Here is a 23,698-nt window from a genome sequence, read left to right on the forward strand (position 1 = left end):
TCGCTAATGACTCAGATACCCGATCACGAAACAACATAAATCTCAGGGTATAGGAGAAAAGAATGCGCTAGTACATAGTAGATATGGGAGGAGACGTGAATTTTTTCCACCTCAAAACCACTTTAAATGGATCTACTATTAGAAAAACTTGCAGCTAACAATCTCAGAAGACACAGCTTCAAATTTTTCAAGGATTTTTCTTTGCAATATCTACAAACTCGCTGTTTATGCTTTCTTTTAAAAATCACTGTAGGCTTGGTGCCAAGATTATACTGCCAAACAAAAGTACCATCTTATAAAGCAATTGCCTAAAAATAAAAGCATGTTGTTTTGGAGACGGGACCTTAATTTAGTATTTTGCTGCTGCACTTAGAGCATTTACTTTAAAGGGCTTTCTTTGTGGCCCGGGAAACTAAGGGACACTCCTGTACCCACCAAATGGGCAGCTGTGCCACTTCATGTAGACCGCCATGTGACTGATGTGGTTCCACGCAAGGATGTCCTGGGCGGTTGTAGGCCCACAGATGGCGGCATCTCTCTCCTGCACATACCCTCAAATGAAAGCTTGGCTTTGGGTGGAAACTATTGTATCATCATGTAACACGGGCCACCTTTTTTATGAGTGGTAACTAAATGTCTCAATTTTTAGAGGAGATGAAACAAAATACTCTTTGTGGCTTTCCTAGTTTGAAGTCTTTAGAAAGTTTCTCTTTTCTAAAATTCTCTGGAATCATTTGTAACTTTTAAACAGAGCTACTCACTGTGATTCCAGTGGCTCTTTGGGTTTTCAGTGGTTTCCCTTAGCCTAGTGGTTTCCAAGTTTGGCTGCTCATTGGAATGCTCTAGGGAATTATTTTAAAAAGCTTGTTTCCATGGCCTCCCTAAGATTTTCCCTGGAATCCCCCAGAATGAGGCCCAGAGATTTATATTTGATAAAGCTCTCCAAGCACTGATGATCACGGTCATCAACGTGTTTCCTAAAGGAATCGTTCCTCCACGTTCCACAGCTCTCCCTTTGTGCATAATGAGGATGTGGGTCTTTCTCTTACAGGTTAAATGTTTTCTCAGCTTTACCTGCCTTTATACATGTTCTGTAAGCTACCACAAGGATTCTGGTAATGAAAGTGGTGGTAGGGGTGCCTGGGTGGCTCTGTTGGTTGAGCATCTGCCTTCAGCTCATATCGTGATCTGAGGTGCTGGGATGAAGCTCCATATCGGGCTCCCTGCTCTGTGGAGAGTCTGCTTCTCCTTCTCCCTCGGCCCGTCGCTCCCTCTGCTTGTGCTCTCTCTCTGTCAAATAGATAAAATCTTTGGGAGGAAAAAAAAGTGGTCATAAGCTATCAAATACATAGATAGTATTCTTTTCAGTATTTTTATAAAGTGGAAATACATTTTAGCAATAACATTGTTATAATACTGTTTTATGATGGTAAGAAATGAGTCAAATTTCCAAAACTCGAACATACGCGATCATTTTACAATCTGTGACAAAATCCAAGTTTACATACTTCCTTAAAATCAGAAACTATATAATTTTTATTTATAATCCACTTCACAATGTAGGTTAGATCAATTTAATATAATTCAACAAACTTTTATTGAGTCCAACCTTAGGCACATAGGATATAGAGTGAAGTCCTAGATTCTACCCTTCCTCAAAGAATTCATAACATTCTAAGGAAGTCAGACATATATTTTAAAAAGTAGTGTGGAAAAGGTTTTAGTATAAGGTGCTGAAGGAACACATTTAAAAGGATTGACTCTCTCAGGGTAGGCACATATGAAACAAGAAAGGTTTCTTAGAGGATGTGACACATAAGTTGGGTTTTGAAGGATAAGTTGAAGTTTGCCAACCTATCAGTGGGGATTTGCAGGGAGAGGAGGGCACTCATGGGAAGGGAAACAGCCTGTGCTAATGTATGGAAGTGGTGTGTTGAGGCAACAGTGAGTATTTAAGGATTGTTGCTATAGGAGATTAGCACCTCCTACTGGTGAGGAATGGCAAGAAATGAGGTTACCAAGCTAGACTTAGAGTCTTTGAAAAGATTTATGGACTTGAATGCAATGTTAGAGTTTTGGCTTTAACTTAGCTGACCAGGAATTGATGTAGGTTTTTAAGTTAGAGAAATGTGATCAGACGGGTATTCTGTGAAGGAAACCTGGCAGTACCTTTAAGGCTGGATTCAGGTGGGTTTGGGTAGGGATTAGACTGGAGACAAAGAGCCCAGGGAAGAGGCCGCTGGAGCTGCTGTGCTAAGTAAGTGGTAGTGGGAATGGCAGGAGAGGGCAAGCGGGGAGACTCTCTGAGAGCAGAATGCTCAGCAGAGGCAGGAGAGAATCAAGGGTGTCATGTCACGGAAGTGGAGACTTGGGAGACTAGGGAGATGGTGAGACCAGCAAGCGGGACAGAAAAACTAGGCTTGAGGAAAAAGATTAATGACTTCACTTTTAGACATATATGTTTAACATTTTTGTAGACTATCAGTAAGGTTGATAACATCCATACACAAAGAATGCAATGCCAAGAGAGTTATGAAACAAACGCGTGGTTTTCTTAGTGAACTAACCCTTAGTTAACACATAGCCACCCAGTAAGCCATTTGACTATATTTTACTCTGAAGTCAATCACATAGCAACCACACCTTTGTCTCTGTTCTAAAAACTAAATGGTTTTTTAATTTTTATTTTATTTTTTAAGATTTTATTTACTTATTTAACAGAGATCACAAAGAGGCAGGCAGAGAGAGAGGGGGAAGCAGACTCCCTGCTGAGCAGAGAGCCTGATGCAGGGCTCCATCCCAGAACCCCAGGATCATGACCTGAGCTGAAGGCAGAGGCTTTAACCCACTGAGCCACCCAGGTGCCCCTAAATGGTCCTTTTAATTTGGCTTTGAAGCCACGGTTTTGTTTTTCCTTGAGAAGGGATAGGTGTCCTAAAAATCTGGCCCTTAATTTACATTTAAAATATTGCATACATGGTCACAGCTCCATTTCCCATTTTCAACAGAGTGCCAAATCCAGGTGGCCCCAAATAGCAGAGAGTTTAAAAAAAAAAAATTCCAAATTTCCTTGGGATATACTTATAAGTCTTTTCAGGCTGTAAAGTTTACTTCTTGTTTAGGTTTTACTAATACAATTATAAATTATGCAATTAATTGACTTACCCCAGAGATGTTCTCTGAAAGACAGCAATGAACCATGGGGATGTTTGGGTGTGTGGAGATGAATCTAGTACTCAAGACTGGGCTAACAGCAGAGAACACCATCATGAAAAGATGATTATCTCCCCCTCGCCTGGCTGGATAGGACCCTTCTGTGTCCTGACCCTTCTGGGTGCTGCCGTCTGCAGGCCTGGCTTCCGTTTCAGGCTCAGGTCTCTTGCAGCCATAGGTGATTAATCAAAATTATCTCACTCTCACAGCCCTGATGGCTACCACCTGCCCATGTCATGTTCCTTCTGGTTATACTTAACTTCGACAGTATCTTCCATCTCCAGTCATCACTAAATAGTTTTTACCACCTGCCCATGTCATGTTCCTTCTGGTTATACTTAACTTTGACAGTATCTTCCATCCCCAGTCATCACTAAATAGTTTTTTTTTTTTAAATCATTGTCAAACAAAGTATATTTATTAAACTTTTTGATCTCCAGATAAACAGACTTAACTCCATTATAAATCATTTATGATGTCAGCAACTTCCATTTAGGTTCTTAAAAAGTATCATCAGGTATTGGAAACTCTAAGAAGGACTCTGTAAGAGAGTGAGTGGAACTCTGATGGGTGTTGTGCCCTGTCTGGACACCCTTTCCCAGCTGACACATTCTTCTCCCGCTCTGTGTTGAATTGTGAGTTGCAGTTTTTTAGTTTTGATCAAGACAAGAGTGTGCAAATGGGAGGTGGGGGCACAGAGGAGAGAGAATCTGAAGTTGACTCACTGGTTAGTGTGGAGCCCAATGGAGGGTCAATCTCATGACCCTGAGATCATGACCTGAGCCGAATTCAAGAGTCAGATGCTCAATGGACGGAGCCACCCAAGTGGCCCTTCATATTTTTATTTTTAAATGAATTAAAGACATTTGAAGGTTTCTGTATTTTAATTTCTAACATCAGAAGCATTGACACAGAAAATCCACATAAATGAGAGCTTTTGGAGGGCCTCAATAAAAAGTGCAAAGGTGCAGTGAAACCAGAGTTTGTAAAGGAGATGCAGAGTTACCTACTACGGAGTCCATTCCAGAATCCCTTTAGGCTTCAGAATTGTTTGGACACACGTGCACGGAAATGAACTCAGATGATGCAGGGCTGCAGTTCAGAGGGTTTAGTTCCGGTTAATGACCTCGTCACTAACTCCCCAACACGGCTCCCTCACGTTTCCTCTCACAGAGGGGATCCAGATAATGCGTGCGGTAGTGAACTCTTCTGTCAGCAAGGCTGAAACTGAAATTTTCTTAAAGCCCAAGAGGATCCACAAGAAACTACCACAAAACCTGTTGCCTTGAAAACAGACCAATGTGACTTCTCTACCAAGATGACACTGATTTTTATTTTGAAATAAATAGGACTTCCTATTTATTTCTCCCACACAAGAAACACTGTGATCATCACTGCTGGCAGAGCATGCCCCTCTTCCACCAACAAAAATATGGGGTTAAATTATTAAAGGTATCTACCTAAGAGGCAGAAGGAGGCTTTCACACAATTTTTCTTTCTGTGACTTGCCATTTCTTTTTATGTGTACTCCTTTCCTCCTCTTGCAAACCCCATGACTCCTCTAAAAAAGTCTTTGGCCTTTCTTCTTCTTCTTTTTTAAGTATAACAATAACATAAAAGAGAACAAAGGAGACATTTTAATATGGTGGAATCACTTGTTATCATTATACCAAATAAAAAGTGACTCAATATCTTCAGCCCAAGACTTTTTAATGGATGTTAGTTCTACTAGAATGAGCTGACAACTATTAAAACTCTACTAACATTTGACAATAAATGTCCATAGGACAGTTATTCTTCAGTAGATAGAAATATGGTACTAGCTCGGCAGTGTCCGGATAAGGGACACCTCTCAGAACTACTGGGATTCATCCTGCAGACACTCATCCAGTCCCCATGGAAGTGCTAGTCCCTGAGGATGTGAACTGGCAATGTTTCCTGCCTTTGAGCTCACAACTGGCCAGAGCAGATGCCACAGTCACAGATGATTATAAGATGGTATGTTAAGTGCCTTAAGGGTTGATAAGAGTGGGATGAGGAGTCATGACAGACAAGTGCGATTGAGCTGGACTGCTGGAGTTGGGGAGGTCACGTCAGCTGTGAGAGCCAGCTAAGTGCTTGGTGTCCCCTTGCCTCAGGACTGGTGTGGCAATGTAGAGAACCATGTGCATGTGCCCACAGCCTCATGCACAAACCACGTGCATGTGCCCACAGCCTCATACGTGAAGAGGTGAGGCAAGAAAGGCAGGCTCACATGCAGAAGGACATCGTGGCTAACCTGGACCCATGTTGAAAATAATTCAGATTCATTTTTTAAGCACCCAGAGCAACTCATTCAGCATCTCATCTATATGACAATTGTACAAGGGCCACCAAGAACCTCACTGCCACCGAGGCTTGAGCGTCCGATTTGAAAACAGTGCTCTTGCAGTTTCACCTATTAGGAATTTATACCCTGTGGGCCATTCAGTGAAGAGAAAAAGCTGATTAAAAATCCACTATTAAACTGAAAACTACTTAACGTCTCAAACACATTTCTATTACAAATGCATACAGGGTAGTATATGACCAAAATGTAATCTACAAAAATCATAATACATAACCAGATACTAGCTTCTGAAAGTTAGTTCTCGAGATACAAATCCTAGTTAGATAATGGCAAGAAAGTTTTAGAAATAAGGATATGCCTGTGGCTGAGAAACACTTCTCTTTGGGAGCGGACTACCTTTTGAGTCATTGTCACAATTGAGTTATGGGCATAAAGTCAGCCAGGTTTCTAGATTTTTGCGTCCGAGTTTATGGGCAGACAAGTGTGTCTGTAAACTATCAAGTCTTGGAATTCTTCAGCTTTAATGGAGAATTCTTAGAAAACTATTATAAGGCTTGCAGAATTTAAAAGAAAGTTTATCCTTTTCTTTTTTGAAATATGATGGCAGCCACTGAGTCCCAAGTTTAAAGACAGCTGATTAAAATGTTCTTTTCTCCCCCCTTGTTTTTAATTTGTTAGAAAATAATCGGAACGACGTTGGCATGAACAGCATTTCTCACTGTGACTGTTTCTAAGTTTTCAATATTTTGTATATGCTGTGTGTCATTTGAAACAGACATTTTCTCTAAAAAATAACCGAAAAGAGAAAGATTATGTTTGCATTTTCTTTGTTCAAGGTGTTTATTGCATCTCAGAGGGCATACATGCACTGGGTTTTTAAACTGAAATAGAAAGAAATGCCATTTTGAAATTGGTTTTAGGTAATTTTTCCCCATTACAGTGTATGTTATCCCCACAGTAAATTCAGATACAACCACTTTTAAATGGTACCATACATCTATTAAATAATTTGAAAAATAGGCAAACACCTTTCCAACCCAATATGCTTTTACAAAGAGCTGCCAAGCCACTAGCAACACTGATCAACAGTGACCTCATTTATACATCAAAATCTTAAGCCAAGCCATCAGCACAGACAGTATGACAACAAATTAAAAATTAAAGAATACAGTATGTACAGTAAAGGATACAATTCTCTGAATTAGTTTAAATTCTAATCACAATGGTACAACAAAACCTACTTTGAGCTCAGTTGAGGGATGGAAGAACACTAGTCTACAGAACACACAAAGAAATACCAAATTAACAGATGTACATAAAACCCACAATAAAACAAAAATATTTGCAGTAATCTTTAAATTACACAAATACCTTGGGGTGCCTTCATCATCATTTGAATAGCACATCTGTAACTGCATTTTCACGGATGGGATAGAAACGGACCCTTTGCTTTTCAGTGCATTTAATCAAGAATGAATAAATAGGTCAATTTAGATGCAAAACCTGTCAAATATAATCAAAATATACATTTTAATATAGTAGTGATTAAATATGGAATTCTTTCCATATGATTTTTTTTCATTCTTGATAACGTAGATTCAAGGAGAAATATTTATGATGGACATTAACCCTTATATATTTTTTTAAAACAAAATTTCTGAACATATACAGTGCCACAAAAATAAACATTTCTCACAACAGTTGAAGTTCCTGTGATTGGAAAAATGTACTCCACACCGAAAAAGTTTTTGTATATTTAAGAGTGTTTTCCTTACTATTTGATATTATCACACTATGTTTGTAACAGAGATACAGAGAAAAAGAGAATTTATGGGAAGAGTTTAGGTTTGTCCAAAAGTCATATGTACATCAAAACCCTCAAAAACACAGACACATCTTTCCGAATGGCTCACCATACAATAGCTGCGTCATCCGTCCATGGGCGAGGTCCAGAAAAGCACTAAAGGCATCAGAAACATCCATTCATTGTTTTTACATCGTACAACACACAAATAACCCAAATACACTACAGTTTTGAGAGTAGGGATAACAGCTAAGGTAGTACACATTCCTAATGTTCACTTTCACAGCTGTGCTACACATTTTGGAAGAGAAGTTACGAGTAAGCACTGGGTTTGGTACCGGTGGCTCACTTTGAAACTCTGAGCATCAATTTTACTTGAAGTCTCCAAACTCATTATTTTTTTTCCTATTCAGTCACAAAAATTGCAGCTGCAAAGATAAAAAGCGCTTGAATTAGAAAACAACATTACACATTCCTCAAACATACTACCTTGCTTGCCATTTTACCTCATAATGACTACTTAGAGTCTTCATGCAAAAGGTTTCTTTATAACAAATGCACATTTATATACTTGTCACGATTCTCTGCTTAAAGTTTCAGCTGGGAAGAAATTTTTAGGAAAACTCTTAACGTACAGTTTTTCTTAGATAAAAATTCTATCAGCGAAATTTTGAAGTCTGGATATTACTAGAAATCTCAGGAGTGAGACATCTACTATTAAACAAGAACAGTTCACCTTTTAAAAAGGGCAGGGGTGGAAATGCGGTGGCAGCAATTTTCAGTATTTTTGGCTTTTTTAGTTTTCAGTTAGGGTGTTCAGTGAGTCACTCAACAACTGAACAAGTAACAGAAGAGAAGGAGGGGGATGACACGGGAGACTCCACGCCTTTGTAAACATCACACACAGCTCCTCCTCCGTCCCCAGGAACACCAGTCGCTGCCTCACCAGTCCTCTCTGCCAGGGAATCCGCCTGGGGTGAAGGCTTAGCCATGTGGGGAACTCTTTTTCATAAATGAGTCTGTGTCTCTCTTTTGACTGGGAACCTCTGAGGGCAGGAACCATCTCAAGCATCTCTATTTCAAGCACTTATCAGAGCTCTGGGCACAGATGAGAGTGGTATTCACTGAGCTAGAGGTGGAGAAAGGGCTGCTCCTGGTAGCACCCTTAGTCAGTTCTGAACCTGTAATACCTAAGAAGAGCTCCCTGTCTCACTTATGCCTATACCAGCCCAGTCAGACCCAAAAGGGAATAGAAAAGTCAGGCACAAGGAGGAATTACTTGACTGAGATGTCAGAACCTCAAAATGAAAAACTCATTAACCTTGTATAAGAAAAAAAATCATCAAGTAGGAATCCACAAAAATCTTAGTACACATTACAGAAAGTTAAAAAATATATATGTGTGTGTGTGTATACACACACACACACATATATAGGTTGTAAGATGCATAATAAAAATTATATTGCCCCAGGCAATATATTTATTTATTAATATTATATGTTAATAACAAATAAAAAATTATTAAAAAATTATATTGGACAGTGGTCCCAAAACTTTGACCGTCTTACTCCTCCCTTCTATATGTGACGTTGAGCAAAGCACTCAATGCCAAGGATCAGATCCTTTAGCTGTGAAAAGGAGACAAGAAGTATCTGGCTAGTTTATGTCACAGAGCTTGAGTTCCCATTGAGAAGAATGAAGGAGCTCATGACGAGGAAGTGGGTATGAAAAGTACCATGTGAAGGAAGAGCTGCATTACTGCTGTTTATCCACTTTCTGCAAGTACTTGTTCAGAATCGACCCACTGTGTTAGGGGCTGGAGTTAGTAGTAAACGATTTTCCTTTATCAGTTTCCTTCCATAAATCCATTATTAGTCATGTCATAAATCATATTAGAAATTTCGAACTAGAATGTTAGAAATTTAAAACTCTGCTTGAATGTTAGAAATTCAAAACTTCTGCTTGAGTGCAGAAGTTGCAAAGCATAACAATCTGAGCTTTATTTGATGAGGCCAAGTAAGGATAAACAAATAAAAAAATACAGTTTTACAGCCAAATTTATTCTTAGATGGTTTCTAAATGCAGTGTAATAGATGGTAGCTTTCCATAAATTCCTGTCATCAGGTAATACAGTGGTAATTTCCTAATTTACCGATCAGCTTGGGCAACTTTTTGCTTTATCAGTAAAATGTTTGTGCTTCTTAGAACAACTTGGAGGCTTTTCTCCCTCTTAGTTTTATAAATTAATCAAGATTTTTAAAAATTTATTGATAATTCATTGATGGCTTTTAGTACTGATTTAAAAAGCATAAACAACTCAAATTATTATTACATACATGTGTTCAAAGCATAGAAGTACAAATACCATACCTGAAAAAGCTAAGCATTGCAACGTCATTATAACACGCCCCCAGGAAAAGCTCAATATTAGATACCTTAAATTGTTTACAAGAAATCCTTGATGTTAAGATCCGCTAATGGGTCCTTTGCTGGAGGTTTCTTGGGACTCTGAGTGGCAGGTGTAGGGCTTGGAGAAAGCTAGTGCAGAAAAGCCAGCCCAAGACAGCAGAAACAGAAATCAAACAGAGAGACAGGTAAGCATTAGGCAGAGCACATACCACAGAAAACAAACATGCAGAAGATGAGATGGCTAAAGGTTTACAAAATCTACTTTGTTCTACTCAGTGACAGTGCTGTTTAATTTTGGTTTCATAAAGTACACTTTAAATGATCTTTGGCTTTCTTGAAATTCTTTGACATCAGATCTAGCCGAAGTAAAATTTGAGGACTCAAGCACAACCATATGGAGACGAGTTAGGGACGATGTATCAAACTAGTCACATTCAGATATTATGAATATAGAGTACAATAACACAACAATCAATTGCTCTACACAAAAGCATTTTTGAGTTATTAGTACTATTAAACCAATAAAGAAATTTTAATGACTCTTCCTTAAAACTAGAGTGAGTTTGAGGGCAAAACTTGTGAAAGAAAATAACTTGCACAAAGTCACTTAAGAAATTACTTTAAATTATTAGCTAAATATAGTGAATTTTACGTGAAGTGTTTTAAGTGAAAACTGGTCAAGTTGGGAGGCACTGTTTGTTTCAAATGGAAAAGAGTTTCCCAGGTGTGAATGTCACTAAATTCCAATATTCCTTGTCCAGCTCACAGAGAAGACTAATTACTAAATGTTATAGGAAAGAACTATATTACACTTGCTAGAAAAAGCAGCAAAGAATTAACTTACCTTGTTTCTGTTTAATTAATACTTAAATTATTTCATTGTGTGACAGACATAAGCTTTTGAAACAGGCTTCTGCAAGAGTGTTAGGCAATGATGGCTTGAAAAAGGTCATGTGATCTGTATAGAGTAATAACTGACACAGATCTTTTGCATCTATTCCTCTCCTATGCTTATACCTTATAGAAATCCCAGAAATCTGGGATTATGAGGGTTGCAATGTACGTTTTTATTGGGTCAGCAAACAGAGCTCGAGAAATAAAGATTTTTAGATTTGTCTCCAGGTCCAGAAACTACTGACTGACTGTACTACCTATCAATCAAATTTCCATTTTTAAAAATAGGAATCATTCTTTATAGAAAGATCAGAATGCAAGGGTTAAAGTGGTTTAGAAGGTAAGAAACTAAAGAGTTGAGGGATGCCTGGGTGGCTCAGTCTGTTAAGTGTCTGCCTCTGCCATGATCCCAGGGTCCTGGGACCCCACACTGGACTCCCTGCTCAGTGAGGAGACTGCTTCTCCCTCTGTCTGCTACTCCCCCTGCTCGTGCTCCCCGCCTCTCTCTGACAAATAAGTAAATGAAATCTTTAAAAAAAAGAAACTTAAGAGTTGATTCATCATTAATCATTTGGTGAGATGACAACATCATTAAGGATGATACCAATCAACTGAGATGCAGTGGACTAGTCCAGGCATCAGTAATGGTAAACAATGCAACAGTATTTTGTATTCTGAAGTTATAAAATCCTATTTATTTTACTATTTAGTATAATCACCTCTGCTGCTTCTCTAATATAGGAAATACAAAACTCTAAGCTTTTTTGTTTTGGTTTGGTTTGTTTAGAGAGGGAGGGAGGAACAAAGAGAGAGGGCAATAGAGAATCTTAAGCAGGCTCCATCCCCAGTGTGGAGTCTGACCCGACACAGGGTTTGATCTCACAACCCTGAGATCAAGACCTGAACCCAAATCAAGAGTCAAATGCTTAACTGACTGAGTCACCCAGGCGCCCCATGTAATCTAAAACTTTTATAAATACGGCATACCACTTCCTAAATCACAATAAATTCAATTAAATATTTAACATCCTGTTTTCATCATATTATCTATGTTTCATTTTCATTCTTTGAATTAAGTAAACTGATGCTACATAACACTGATATCATGCAAGGAAAATATAGGAAAGGAAAATAGCTACTTTAATAAAATTGTGTTAATTAATTTCTAAAGCTTTTAGTACAAAAAATACAGTAAGATTTTAAAAACCTTAATATTATTCTTCTAAGTTAATAAAAATAGAAATGTCCAGCCTTTTTTCAAAAAGCTGTTAAATAATCATAGATTTATTTATTTTTTTAAAAAGATTTTATTTATTTGACAGAGAGAGATCACAAGTAGGCAGAGAGAGAGAGAGAGAGAGAGAGAGAAAGAGAGAGAGAGAGGAGGAAGGTTGCTCCCCACTGAGCAGAGAGCCCAATGTGGGGTTCGATCCCAGGACCCTGGGATCATGACCTGAGCCGAAGGCAGAGGCTTTAACCCACTGAGCCACCCAGGTGCCCCTAATCATAGATTTATTTAACCATCAAGGAAACATTCATAATAAATGAGATCCTTAGGATTTTAAGTATATCTAGATTAAATTTAACCCCCACGATTATCCCCCAAATCTTCCTCACCCTCCTCAGAAACAATATAAGGCAGAGTTCATTAGTCTCAGAGGAGACTAGAAAATTTCTCATGAAGGCAGTGCTTTGAGTATAGCCTTGAAGGCTAGGGTTTGTCACATTCTAAATCTATCTCTTTGAACACCTACCATTGTCTCTTCTGGTCACTGTGGCTTTCGAAGGGTTAATGTAAAGAAGCCAAAGTAAGATTTGGGAAGAGGCAGACAACAGATTTTGGAGATGATTAAAGGTAGCAAAACTCAGAAAGTTTAAAGTAGGAATCCTATAGATAACAATATAAACACCCATTTGGTAAGTAAAAAATACCACAGAAGTGGGTCCCTGGGTGGCTCAGTCAGTGGAGAAGCAGACTCTTGATTTCCACTCAGATCATGATCTCTGGGTTGTGAGATCGAGTCCTGCGCAGCAGGGAGTCTGAGATTCTTTCCCTCTACCCCACCCCCTCCCCTCCCCTCTCAAAATAAAAAAATAAATCTTTACAAAAAATATTTCAGAAGCGAAACCATTTACTGATACCATTGTAATATATTTGAGTTTTTTGTTTTGGTTTGCTGGGCATGGTCCTAGTAAAGTCATAACGCGGTGTTTTGACTCCATCCATGTCAGTTTCTTATGGTAAACACCCCTTTGGTTCTTCCTACACCTCCACCTTAAAACAGTTATTGGCTAGGCAATTTATAAGAGGAATCAAGAACTGGTTACTCAAGGGCATGACTATCACTGTCAGCAGCAAAACAGTTCAACAAAGTGTGTGTTTCACCATTTTGGTAGTAAGAAATTCAGCCTCATCTAAAGAGAAGTTTGTCCTTTGTCCTGGATCCTCGTAGGTAACCTCTAAACCCTCAGAACTTCCTGAGTGGTAGGAATGTCTTTGTCACTCAGGGTGGGTTCCTGGAACCACCTGATGGTTTACGCTAACAAGAGGCCTCAGGGTGGGGACTAGCCCACCAGAAATGAGAGTAATGTAATGAGAGTGGTAGATCTTGGGGCCAAGTGGTATCAGCCTGACTCGGAGTGACCCTGGGGAGCTGGAGGTTGAGTTCAACCACACGGGCAAAATTCAATCAATCATTCCTCCATAAGGAAACGTCAATAAAAACTCTGCACGCTGAAGTGCAGGTGAGTTTCCTGGGTTGGCAACGCTGCATCTGTATTGTTACGCATGGGTGCCAGGTGAGTAACACATCCTGGAAGACAAAGAACTTTCCTGCTTGGAACCCTCCAGTTCCAGACTTCACCCTGCACTGCTCTTCTTTTGGCTAGATGCAGTTTATGTCCTTTCACGCTAATACAACTGTAATAAACTTCATGCCTTCCTGAGTTCTGTAAGTTGTTGTAGGCTACTGAGAGCCTCCAAATCCGTAGGCAGCTGGCCTGAAGTGAAGGGGTCACCCTCGGGACTCCCAGACTTGTGGCCGGTATCTGAGGTGCGCAGAGTCTTAGAGGGACTGCTCCCTTAGACTCTGCCGTTTGGCAAACTCGTTGCTGTTAGCTTCACAGTTCTTGGGCCCAGCGGGCAGCCTGGAGGATGGTGTCCCTAAACTTGAGTTTGGCTACAAGGTTCTGGGAACACATGATAAAACTATGGATCAGAAGTACTCATTTCTTTGGACTGAATGCACAGATACTTCAAATGTCTAGCTGTCCTCAGGAACTATTCTGAATTAAGTAGGAGAAGGATGGAGGGACTTAGGAGAATGAGTTATGCTCATTCTCTCATTTTCCTCTGAACCTCACACTATTGGTAATCTGTCTTCCATGTTCCCCCCTTCCTTCTGAAGTAACAGATAGGAGGATTCTATCAGGTAAAAACATTTTTAAACAGTTTGCCACATGGCAGTTTTATACTTATAAAGTTATTATTTTAAGGACATTAAAAAACTGACCTGTGTGCCCGGTACAGCCGCAGCTCCGAAGGGTGGCCTCATCATGGGCTGGGCAAACATGACTGGCTGCTGAGGCATCATGGGCATGCCTGTCCCAGCAGGAGGCTGCAAAGGAAGAGCGGTTCACAGCATGAGTGGAATCCACTGTGGGAATGCCCGGACACTGAGGACTTTGATGTTTCTGAAAATTTGTGAGGAATGCAGGTCTGTGAGAAAGTGTAACTTGTAATTTTGAACAATGGGTGCCGTGAGGCTGACAGATGGCAGATAATCACCGAGGTACAGTAGAAGTCTGGCTGACCACCTATCAGCCTTCTTCCAACCATGCTTTGCTGGTGATTATTTGTCTTCTGTGAGCATGATTCTGAGGAGGGTAAACCTTGTTTATTTATGGAAACTGATTCTAAAATTTGTTAGTGATAAAAGTGATAAAAGAAAAGTTTTAGAATAGTGATTAAGAGTTGATTTTGATGATTGAGCTAAGAATGTGTTTGGTAAATACTACTCCAAAAATGAGAAAACTATATACTACAGAAATCATTTTGATGACAGAATTTAAGTATTTTATAGCTGACTTTATCAGGTAATGTGTAGGCTTCTTAATGTCTAACATAGACGACTTTATTTTTTAAATTTTACATTACTGCATTTGGGAAGGAATTATGTAGCTGTATTTGTTAATCTGGGATTTGGCAAAGGCCTCAGAAACATCAGTTACAATTTCTAGCGCAGGTTGTCACTCACCATTCCAAACCCTGCTCCAGGCTGTCCAACAGATGGGGCCCCGGCAACAGGAGGAACCGAACTGGCTGGAGGTACAGCTCCTTGCTACCAAAAAAACCCACAACACACACACACACACACACACACACACACACACAACCAAAAACAAACAAAAAGAACCAACATGATTTGGTTTTAAAATGACAGAATATAATTTAAAAATGCATGCCCCTTTAAATATGTGTGGCTATGTAAAGAAATACCATATTTCAGTTTTAAATTTTAAAAAATGGCTCCAGCACCATGCCAGTGATATGAACAAGGTTGCTAACCGGATGTTCACAGCTGTGATGCTGTCACTAGCTCCCTGGCTTGCAGCCTACTGAAAGCACTGGGCTTCCTCTCTACCTCCTTATAAGCTTCTCCTCTACCCTCACTGTAAATGAGTCAAATTTCTCCAAGCTTGTCTTTTCCTCTCGTTATATGCTCCTACAGACACTGGGGTAGACATATGAAGAATGTGTCTTCCTTCATCTATCAATGTTTGGTTTCCATCTGCCTCCCATTTTTAGTGTGTGTGTGTGTGTGTTTTACGAGTTGGGGAAAGGCAGAGGGAGAAGGAGAGAGAATCTTAAGCAGGCTCCATGCCCAGCACCATGGGGCTTGATCGTACAACCATAGCCTGAGCTGAAAGCAGGAGTTGGACACTCAAACAACTGAGCCACCCAGGTGCCCCTTGCACCCCTCCTTCTCCACATTTTTAGATTCTCTTTTTCTGTTATATTTTTCTCTGACTTTTTGACTGCTATACATTTGCACAAGGGTCAAAATTAATTCTACGTTTTAGGAAGCATTTAGAAGACTACACATAAAAAGCACAAATATCCCATTTCAGGTACAGATTTTATAGTTTTCAGTCATACAACAAGGCCTCCGAATATTTCCCTTATGTTTAGAAAACTAACCCTGGATGCTTGTTTGGCACAGTCAGTTAAGCATTTGCCTTCTGCTCAGCTCATGATCCCAGGGTCTTGGGATCGAGTCCCACATTGGGCTCTCTGCTCAGTGGGAGCCTGCTTCTCCCTCTTCCCACTGCCTGCCACTCTCCCTGCTTATAAGCTCTCTTTTTCTGACAAATAAATAAATAAAACCTTTTAAAAAAAAACCCCAAAACTAACCCTACTGCAATTCCTTAAACTTAATCATTAAAGCAAAATCTTAATGAGAAAAAGAAAATACTGTAGTGATGTCAGCAAAAATGGTGAAGTAAGGAACTCTGAAACTCTCCCCAATCTGTTAAGTCAGTGGAAAAACAGGCAACAACTATGAGAATCAATTATTTTAGAACTCAAAGCTAACTAAAAGCTTGCAGCAACCAGGAAAGTACTTATTCAAGAAAATCAGCTGGATGTTGGCAAGAAGAGTGAGCTTTGTGGCATCTTAACTTACCCTTGTTTCATCCACTGTTCTCCAGCTCAGCTGTAGTCTTGAAAATAACAGCTTACATTCTCAGTAATAGTACCAGAGGGAGCAGAATATATTTATTTATTTTGTCTCCTCTGGGTGGCTCCCTGGAAAGACTGGCTCAAAAGGCTTGTCTTTGTCTCACCAAACTGGGAATGTACCTAATGCTAAAGTTGTTGTGGAAAACATTTACAGGCAAATGTTTTAGTTGTTGCTGTCTGAAGCAACAGATAACAGGGCAAATAGTAGACTAAACAAAAAGCTTGGAGGAAGTCTGGAGAAGGAGATGTTTGGGGGATTAAGGGTGTAAAAAGTGCAGACCTACTCCTGGGAGTTCGGAAGCTCCTGCACAGGTCCCAGGGTTGTATGCGTGCTCAGGAAAGCAACGAGAAGGCCTCCAGCTGACCTTGAGGCTTTGAGCAAGCAACCAGTGATTCTGATCACTAAAGTAGAGCCACAAACTGCCTGGTTGACTCTGCAGACATGACCCAACTCAAAGCCCCTCTCTACAAAGACTGGGAGATATTCTTATTCAAGGAATTTCAGTAATAGCTATCTCATCCTTAGCCGACCCCTTAGCTCAAGGAGCAGAGGCTTTAATAGTCACACATAATAAAGAACAGACACTACAGAATTAGTTCAGAGTGGTCACTCGACAACAACAATAAAACAACAAAACAAACAACAACTACGGAAAAAGTAACCACAACAAACCTGTGGGGAAGAGACAGAATCTGATTTCTAGAGTTGCCACATGATAATATTCATAATATCTAGGTTTCAACGAAAAATTCTGAGGCATACAAAGAAACAAGAACATACAGCCCAGATGCAGGAGAAAGATCTGAAATCAATGACCTCAATTTCCATATTGAGGAATTAGAAAAAAAGAAACTAAACCCAAAGTAAGGAGAAGAAGGAAATAATAAATATGGGAGCAGAGACAATAAAAACTAATTGAAGAAGTCATAACAAATCTAAATGGATATAAAGAAAAAGACTATGTCAGAAATCAAAAAACTTCCATCAGCAATCAAAAAAGGCCTGAACCATATGATAATTTCAATAGCTGTAGAAAAAGCATTTGATAAAATACAGTATCTGTTAATGATAAAAGCTCTCAACAAAGTTAGAGGTAATATACATCATATACATATATACATATAAATAATAAAGGCCATATATGAAAAACCCATAGCTAACATCATACTAAATGGTGAAAAACTGAAGACTTTCTCTCTAAGATCAGGAATAAGACAAGAATGTCCACTCTCACCACTTTTATTGAACATAGTACTGAATATCCTAGCTGCAGCAACCAGACAAGAAAAAGAAATAAAAGGTGTTCAGATTGGTAAGGGAGAAGCAAAACTCTCACCATTTGCAGAAAAACTCTCACCAATTGCACTATATATAGAAAACCCTAAAGACCCCACCAAAACACCATTAGAACTGATAAGAGAATTCAGCAAAGTCACAGGATACAAACAATATACAGAGAACTGCTGCATTTCTCTAAACTAATAATGAAGTAGCAGAAAGAGAAGTTAAGAAAACAACTACACCAGAAAGAACAGCATACCTAGGAATAAATTTAACCAAGGAAGTGAAAGATCTATACTCTGAAAACAATAAAATTGATGAAAGAAATTGAAGATGATATAAACAGACCTTGCTCATGGATTGGAAGGACTAATATTATTAAAATGTCCATAATACTCAAACCCATCTACAGATTCAATGCAATTCCTATTAAAACAAACAAACAAACAAACAAACAAACAACTAATAGTATTTTTCACAGAACTAGAGCACATAACACTAAAATTTGTATGGAACTACAAAAGACCTCAAATACGCAAAGCAAGCTTGAGAAATAAGAACAAGTCTGGAAGTACCATAATTCCAGATTTCATAATTCCATACCAACAGTATGGCCCTGCACAAAAACAGATAAACACATATCAATGGAACAGAATAGAGAGCCCAGAAATAAACCCATGCTGATGTGGTCAATTCATTTATGACAAAGGAGGCAAGAATATACAATGGGGGAAAAGACAGCGTTTTCAATAAATGGTGATGGGAAAACTGGACAGCTACAGGCAAAAGAATGAAACTGGACCACTGTCCTAGATTATTTGCAAAAATAAACGCAAATGGACTAATGACCTAAATGTGAGACCTGAGACCATAAAACTCCTAAAAGAAAGCATAGGTGCAATCTCTTGGATATTGGCCTTAGAAACATATTTATGGATATGTCTATTTAGGCAAGAGAAACAAAAGCAAAAATAAACTTGAGATTACATCAAAACAAAAACCTTTTACACAGCAAAGGATATCAAATCAAAATCAACAAAACAAAAAGGTAACCCAGTGAATGAGAGAAGATATTTGCAAATAACATATCCAATGAGGGCTTAATACAAAATATATAAAGAACGTACATAATTCACAGCCAAAACCCCAATCTGATTAAAAAAACGGGCAAAGGACCTGAATAGACATTTTACCAAAGAAGGCCTATAGATGGTGGACACAGGAAAAGATGCTTGACATCATTTACTATCAGAAAAATTCAAATTAAAACCATAATGACTTGTCACCTGATACCTGTCAGAATGGCTAATATAAGAAAGACAAGAGATAACAAGTGTTGGTGAGGATATGGAGAAAAGGGAATCCTCACATGCTGTTGGTGGGAATGTAAATGGGTGCAACCACTGTGAAAAACAGTATGGGGGTTCCTCAGAAAATTAAAAGTAGAAATATCATATGAGTCAAAAGAATAAATAAAATCTTTAAAAAAACATATGATGCAGTGATTCCACTATTTACCCAAGAAAATGAAAACAGTCATTCAAAAAGATACACGCACCCCTATGTTTATTACAGTATTATTTATAATAGCTAAGATATGGAACAACATAAGATGGGGGCGCCTGGGTGGCTCAGTGGGTTAAGCCTCTGCCTTCAACTCAGGTCATGATTCCAGGGTCCAGGGATCGAGCCCCACATCGGGCTTTCTGCTCAGCAGGGAACCTGCTCTCTCCTCCTCTCTCTCTGCCTGCCTCTCTGCCTACTTGCAATCTCTGTCAAATAAATAAATAAAATCTTGGGAAAAAGATGTGGAATATATATGAAATGGAATATTACTCAGCCATTATGAAGAAAGATTTTGCCATCTGTGACAACATGGATGGACCTAGAGGGTATCTGCTAAGTGAAATAAATCAGACCGAGAAAGACGAATACCATATGATTTCACTTAAATGTGGAATCTAAAAACAAACCAAAGGGGCACCAGGGTGTCTCGGTTGGTTGAGTGACTGCCTTTGGCTCAGGTCATGATCCTGGAGTCCCGGGATCAAGTCCCATCGTGCTCCCTGCTCAGCAGGGAGTCTGCTTCTCCCTCTGACTCTCTCCCCTCTCATGCTCTGTCTCTCACTCTCTCTCTCTCTCTCTCAAGTAAATAAATAAAATCTTAAAAAAAAAATAAAAACAAATAAATAAACAAAAACACAGATTCTTACATCTGTCTAACTGGTAGTTGCCAGAGGGGAGGTAAATGGGGATGAGCAAAATAGATGAAGGGGATCAGGAAGTATAAAATTCTAGTTATAAAAAAAAGTGCAGCACAGGCCATATAGTCAACAATAAAAAAATTCCACCACAGAAAAGCCCAGAACCAGATGGCTTCACTGGTGAATCCCATTAAATGTAAAATGAAGAAGTAATATCAATCCTTCTCAAGCATACAAAAAAGAAGAAAAAAAAAAACTGGGAGAACACTTTCTAATTATTCTTTGATGGCAGTATTGCCCTGACATCAAAGCTAGATAAGGAGATTAGAAGAAGACTACAGACCAATATCCTTTATGAACCCTGATGCAAAAATTCTTGACAAAATACTAGCATACCAAATCCAACATATACTAAAAGAATTATATACCATGAGCAAGTGAGATTTATCCCAGAAATGTAAGGTTTGCTCAATCAAAGTAATACATCATATTAACAGAATGTAAGGAAAAAACCCTACATAATCATGTTACGAGAGGCAGAAAAAGCATTTGACAAAATCCCACACTCTTTCATGACAAAACAAGCAAAAAGACAAACATCACTCAACACACTAATATTATAAGGGAAATTCCTCAACTTCAACAGAGGCATCTGCAAATGCTAGGCTATCATCATACTTAACAGTGAATGACTAAAAGCTTTCTCCTTAAGATGACAAAGATGTACTGGAAGTTCTAGTTGTGGCAATCAGGTAAGAAAGAAAGAAACAGCATCAAGAAAGAAAAAAAGAAATTAAATAATCTCTACTTGTAGATGACATCACCTTATATATAGAAAATCCATAGGAATTTAAATACAAAAGAAACCATCAGAACTAATAAATAAGTTCAGCAAAGTTGCATGATATAACATCAATATAAAAAACTCAGTTCACTGTCCACTATCAATGAACAATTAAAAAATACAAAGGCAATTCATTTACAGTAGTGCTAAAGATAAAATACTTAGAAATAAAATTAAGAAAAGAAATACAAGACTTGGGGCATCTGGCTGGCTAAGTTGGAAGAGTTTACAACTCTTGATGTCAGAGTTGGGAGTTTAAGCCCCACATTGGGTACAGAAATTACTAAAAACAAATATATAAATAAACTTTTTAAAAAAGGACAAGACTTGTTGAAACATTGTTAGACAATTTGTTAAAGCACTGTTGAAATAAAAAAGCAACTTAGATAAACAGACATCCTGTGTCCAAAGATTTGACAATTTAAGAGTAAGATGGCAATTTTTCTTAGTTGCTTTATAGATTTAGTGCAACCCCTATCAAAATTTCAATTGCTTCTTAAAAAAAAAAAATTTCAATTGCTTCTTTTGGAAAAAGGGACAATTGGAACCTAAAGTTTATACGGAAAGGCAAGAGATCCAGAATAGCCAAAACCATCTTGAAAAAGAAGAACAAATTTGGAGGACTTACACTTCCTGCATTCAAAATTTACTAGAAAGCTACATGGGAACAGTGATGTAGGTACTGGCATAAGGACAGACATATAAATCAATACAAGAGAACAGAGAGTCTGGAAATAAATCCATACATCTATGGTCAACTGATTTTTGACAAGGATGCCAAAACTAATAAATGAAGAACATTTTTTTTAATAAGTTTTTTTCGGAAAATTGGATTGCCACACGCAAAATAATGAATATGGACACTATGTCACATCATATATGAAAATGAGTCTAAAATAGCTAATGTAAGAGATAAAACTATACAACTCTTAGGAAAAAACATAAGTGTAAATCTTCAAGACTGTGGATTAGGTAACGGTTTTTTTTTTTTTTTAAGATTTTATTTATTTATTTGACAGAGAAAGATCACAAGTAGGCAGAGAGGCAGGCAGAGAGAGAGAGAGAGAGAGAGAGGGAAGCAGGCTCCCCACTGAGCAGAGAGCCTGATGCGGGACTCGATCCCAGGACCCTGAGATCATGACCTGAGCCGAAGGCAGCGGCTTAACCCACTGAGCCACCCAGGTGCCCCTAGGTAACGGTTTCTTAAATATAACACCAAGAGCCCAAGGAATAAAAACAGAAATAGGTAAGCTAGAGTTTATCAAGGTTTATTATATTTATCAAAGGACACTGTCAAGAAAATAAAAAGACAACTCATAGAATGCGAGAAAATATTTGTGAATCATATATTTAATAAGTATCGAGTATCCAGAGTACAAAAAGATCTCTTAGAACTCAACAATAAGAAGACAACCCAATCATAAAATGTGCAAAGGATATGAAGACATTTCTTAAAAAAAAAAAAAAAGGTACTAATGGCCAAGAAGCTCATGAAAAAGTGCTCAACATCATTTGTCATTAAGGAAACGCATATCAAGACCTAAATGAAACCTTACACATTGCTGGTGGGAATGTAAAAGGAAGTGGCTGCAGGAAGGTTTGGCATTTCCTCAAAAAGCTCAATGGAGGGTTACTCATGAACCAGCAATTCCATTCTTAGGTATATGCCCAAGAGAACTGAGGACATACATTCACACACAACCTTCTATACAAATAGATGATGAATGTGGTCTATACAAACCATGGGTTACTGAGCCATAAAAAGGCATGAAAGTACTGATACCTGCTACAACATGGATAACCTTGAAAACCTTGTGCTAAGTGAAAGAAGCCAGGCACAAAACCCTCCATACTATAGGAGTCTGCTGATATGGAAATACCCAGAATAGACAGATTTATAGGAATGGAGTAAATTATTAGGTGCCAGGGGAGAGGGAGAGGAGGAAATTGAAAAGGGGCTGTGTTTCTTTTTGGGGTGATGGAGATACTGTGGAATTAGATAATAGTGATGGTTTTACAATATTGCAAATATACTGAAAAATCACTAACCTGTACACTTTAAAATTGTGAAGATGGCGAATTTAGGGTTTTTGTAAATTTTATCTCAAAAAATTAAAAACATAAAAGAAAATACTGCAATACTTGAGAAGCAGCAGATGCAGTCGAAGTTCTGAAAACAGAGTCGAGTACAGAACTTCTGTAAGGGACATTTACATTACAAAGGAAATGTCCATCTGTCTGTCAAGGTCTCTCCAACTGTACCAGGAAGAGAAGGTCGACTAGATCACAGAAGATCTTATCAATGGACAAGACACTGCTTGAAATCTACACAACAAATCTTACCTTCAGATTACCCCGACTTTCCTGGTAATTTCTCCCCAGCCTGGCCACCCAACAGCTTGCTTGCTTTTTGTCTTCAGCAGCAGATGGTGTTGAAGCCAGTGGCATAGGCTACCTTGGGGAATTACTCATTTTTCCCTGGGTAGCCCCTATACGTGAGGTATACATGCTAATAAACTTCTGCTTTTCTCTTGCTAACTGGTCTTTTATTACAGAATCTCAGCCAAGAATTCAGAAAGTTAGAGGGGAAGTCATTTTTCCTCCCCTACACTATAGGTATTGTATTTTCAGAGTCACTCTTTATTCACCATTTCAACATGTTAGGTGGCATTCACCAGACCCAGAATCCTGTCCCTTACCAAGATTGTATCATACAGTGATATTGTATTATTTATCAGAACTTTATCATTAAAACTTCATCCTATGAAAGAAAAAAGGTTTTTATTAGTTATCAAAATAAAATGAACTTACTGGAAATTCCTGAGCAAATAAATGGGCCAAATAATTTAAAGATAGTCTAAGTTTTCTATTGTGCTTACATAGATTAACTCTAAATTTACTCCTCGGGTTATTTTTATTTTCTTTTTCAATGTTCAACTGAATGTTTCATCCATAGACATATAAATATTAGTTGTTTT

General features: G+C 38.5%; 1 protein-coding gene across 8 annotated transcripts in view; it reads right to left on the bottom strand.

Moving 5' to 3' along the window:
• Positions 1–4,017: 4,017 nt before the first annotated feature.
• SNAP91 (synaptosome associated protein 91) overlaps positions 4,018–23,698 on the bottom strand; it is a 152,168-nt gene continuing 132,487 nt past the window's right edge. For all 8 annotated transcript variants that reach the window (XM_059401002.1, XM_059401004.1, XM_059400997.1 and 5 more), the window contains 4 exons: positions 14,907–14,990; positions 14,163–14,267; positions 9,783–9,885; positions 4,018–7,774 (listed from right to left, as the gene is read on the bottom strand). In XM_059401002.1, coding sequence (XP_059256985.1) covers positions 9,793–9,885; positions 14,163–14,267; positions 14,907–14,990 — 282 coding nt within the window. In that variant the 3' untranslated portion in view covers positions 4,018–7,774; positions 9,783–9,792. The remainder of the gene's footprint in view (positions 7,775–9,782; positions 9,886–14,162; positions 14,268–14,906; positions 14,991–23,698) is intronic.

Source organism: Mustela nigripes, chromosome 5 (assembly GCF_022355385.1).
Source record: "Mustela nigripes isolate SB6536 chromosome 5, MUSNIG.SB6536, whole genome shotgun sequence".
In the NCBI taxonomy this organism is placed as follows: domain Eukaryota; kingdom Metazoa; phylum Chordata; class Mammalia; order Carnivora; family Mustelidae; genus Mustela; species Mustela nigripes.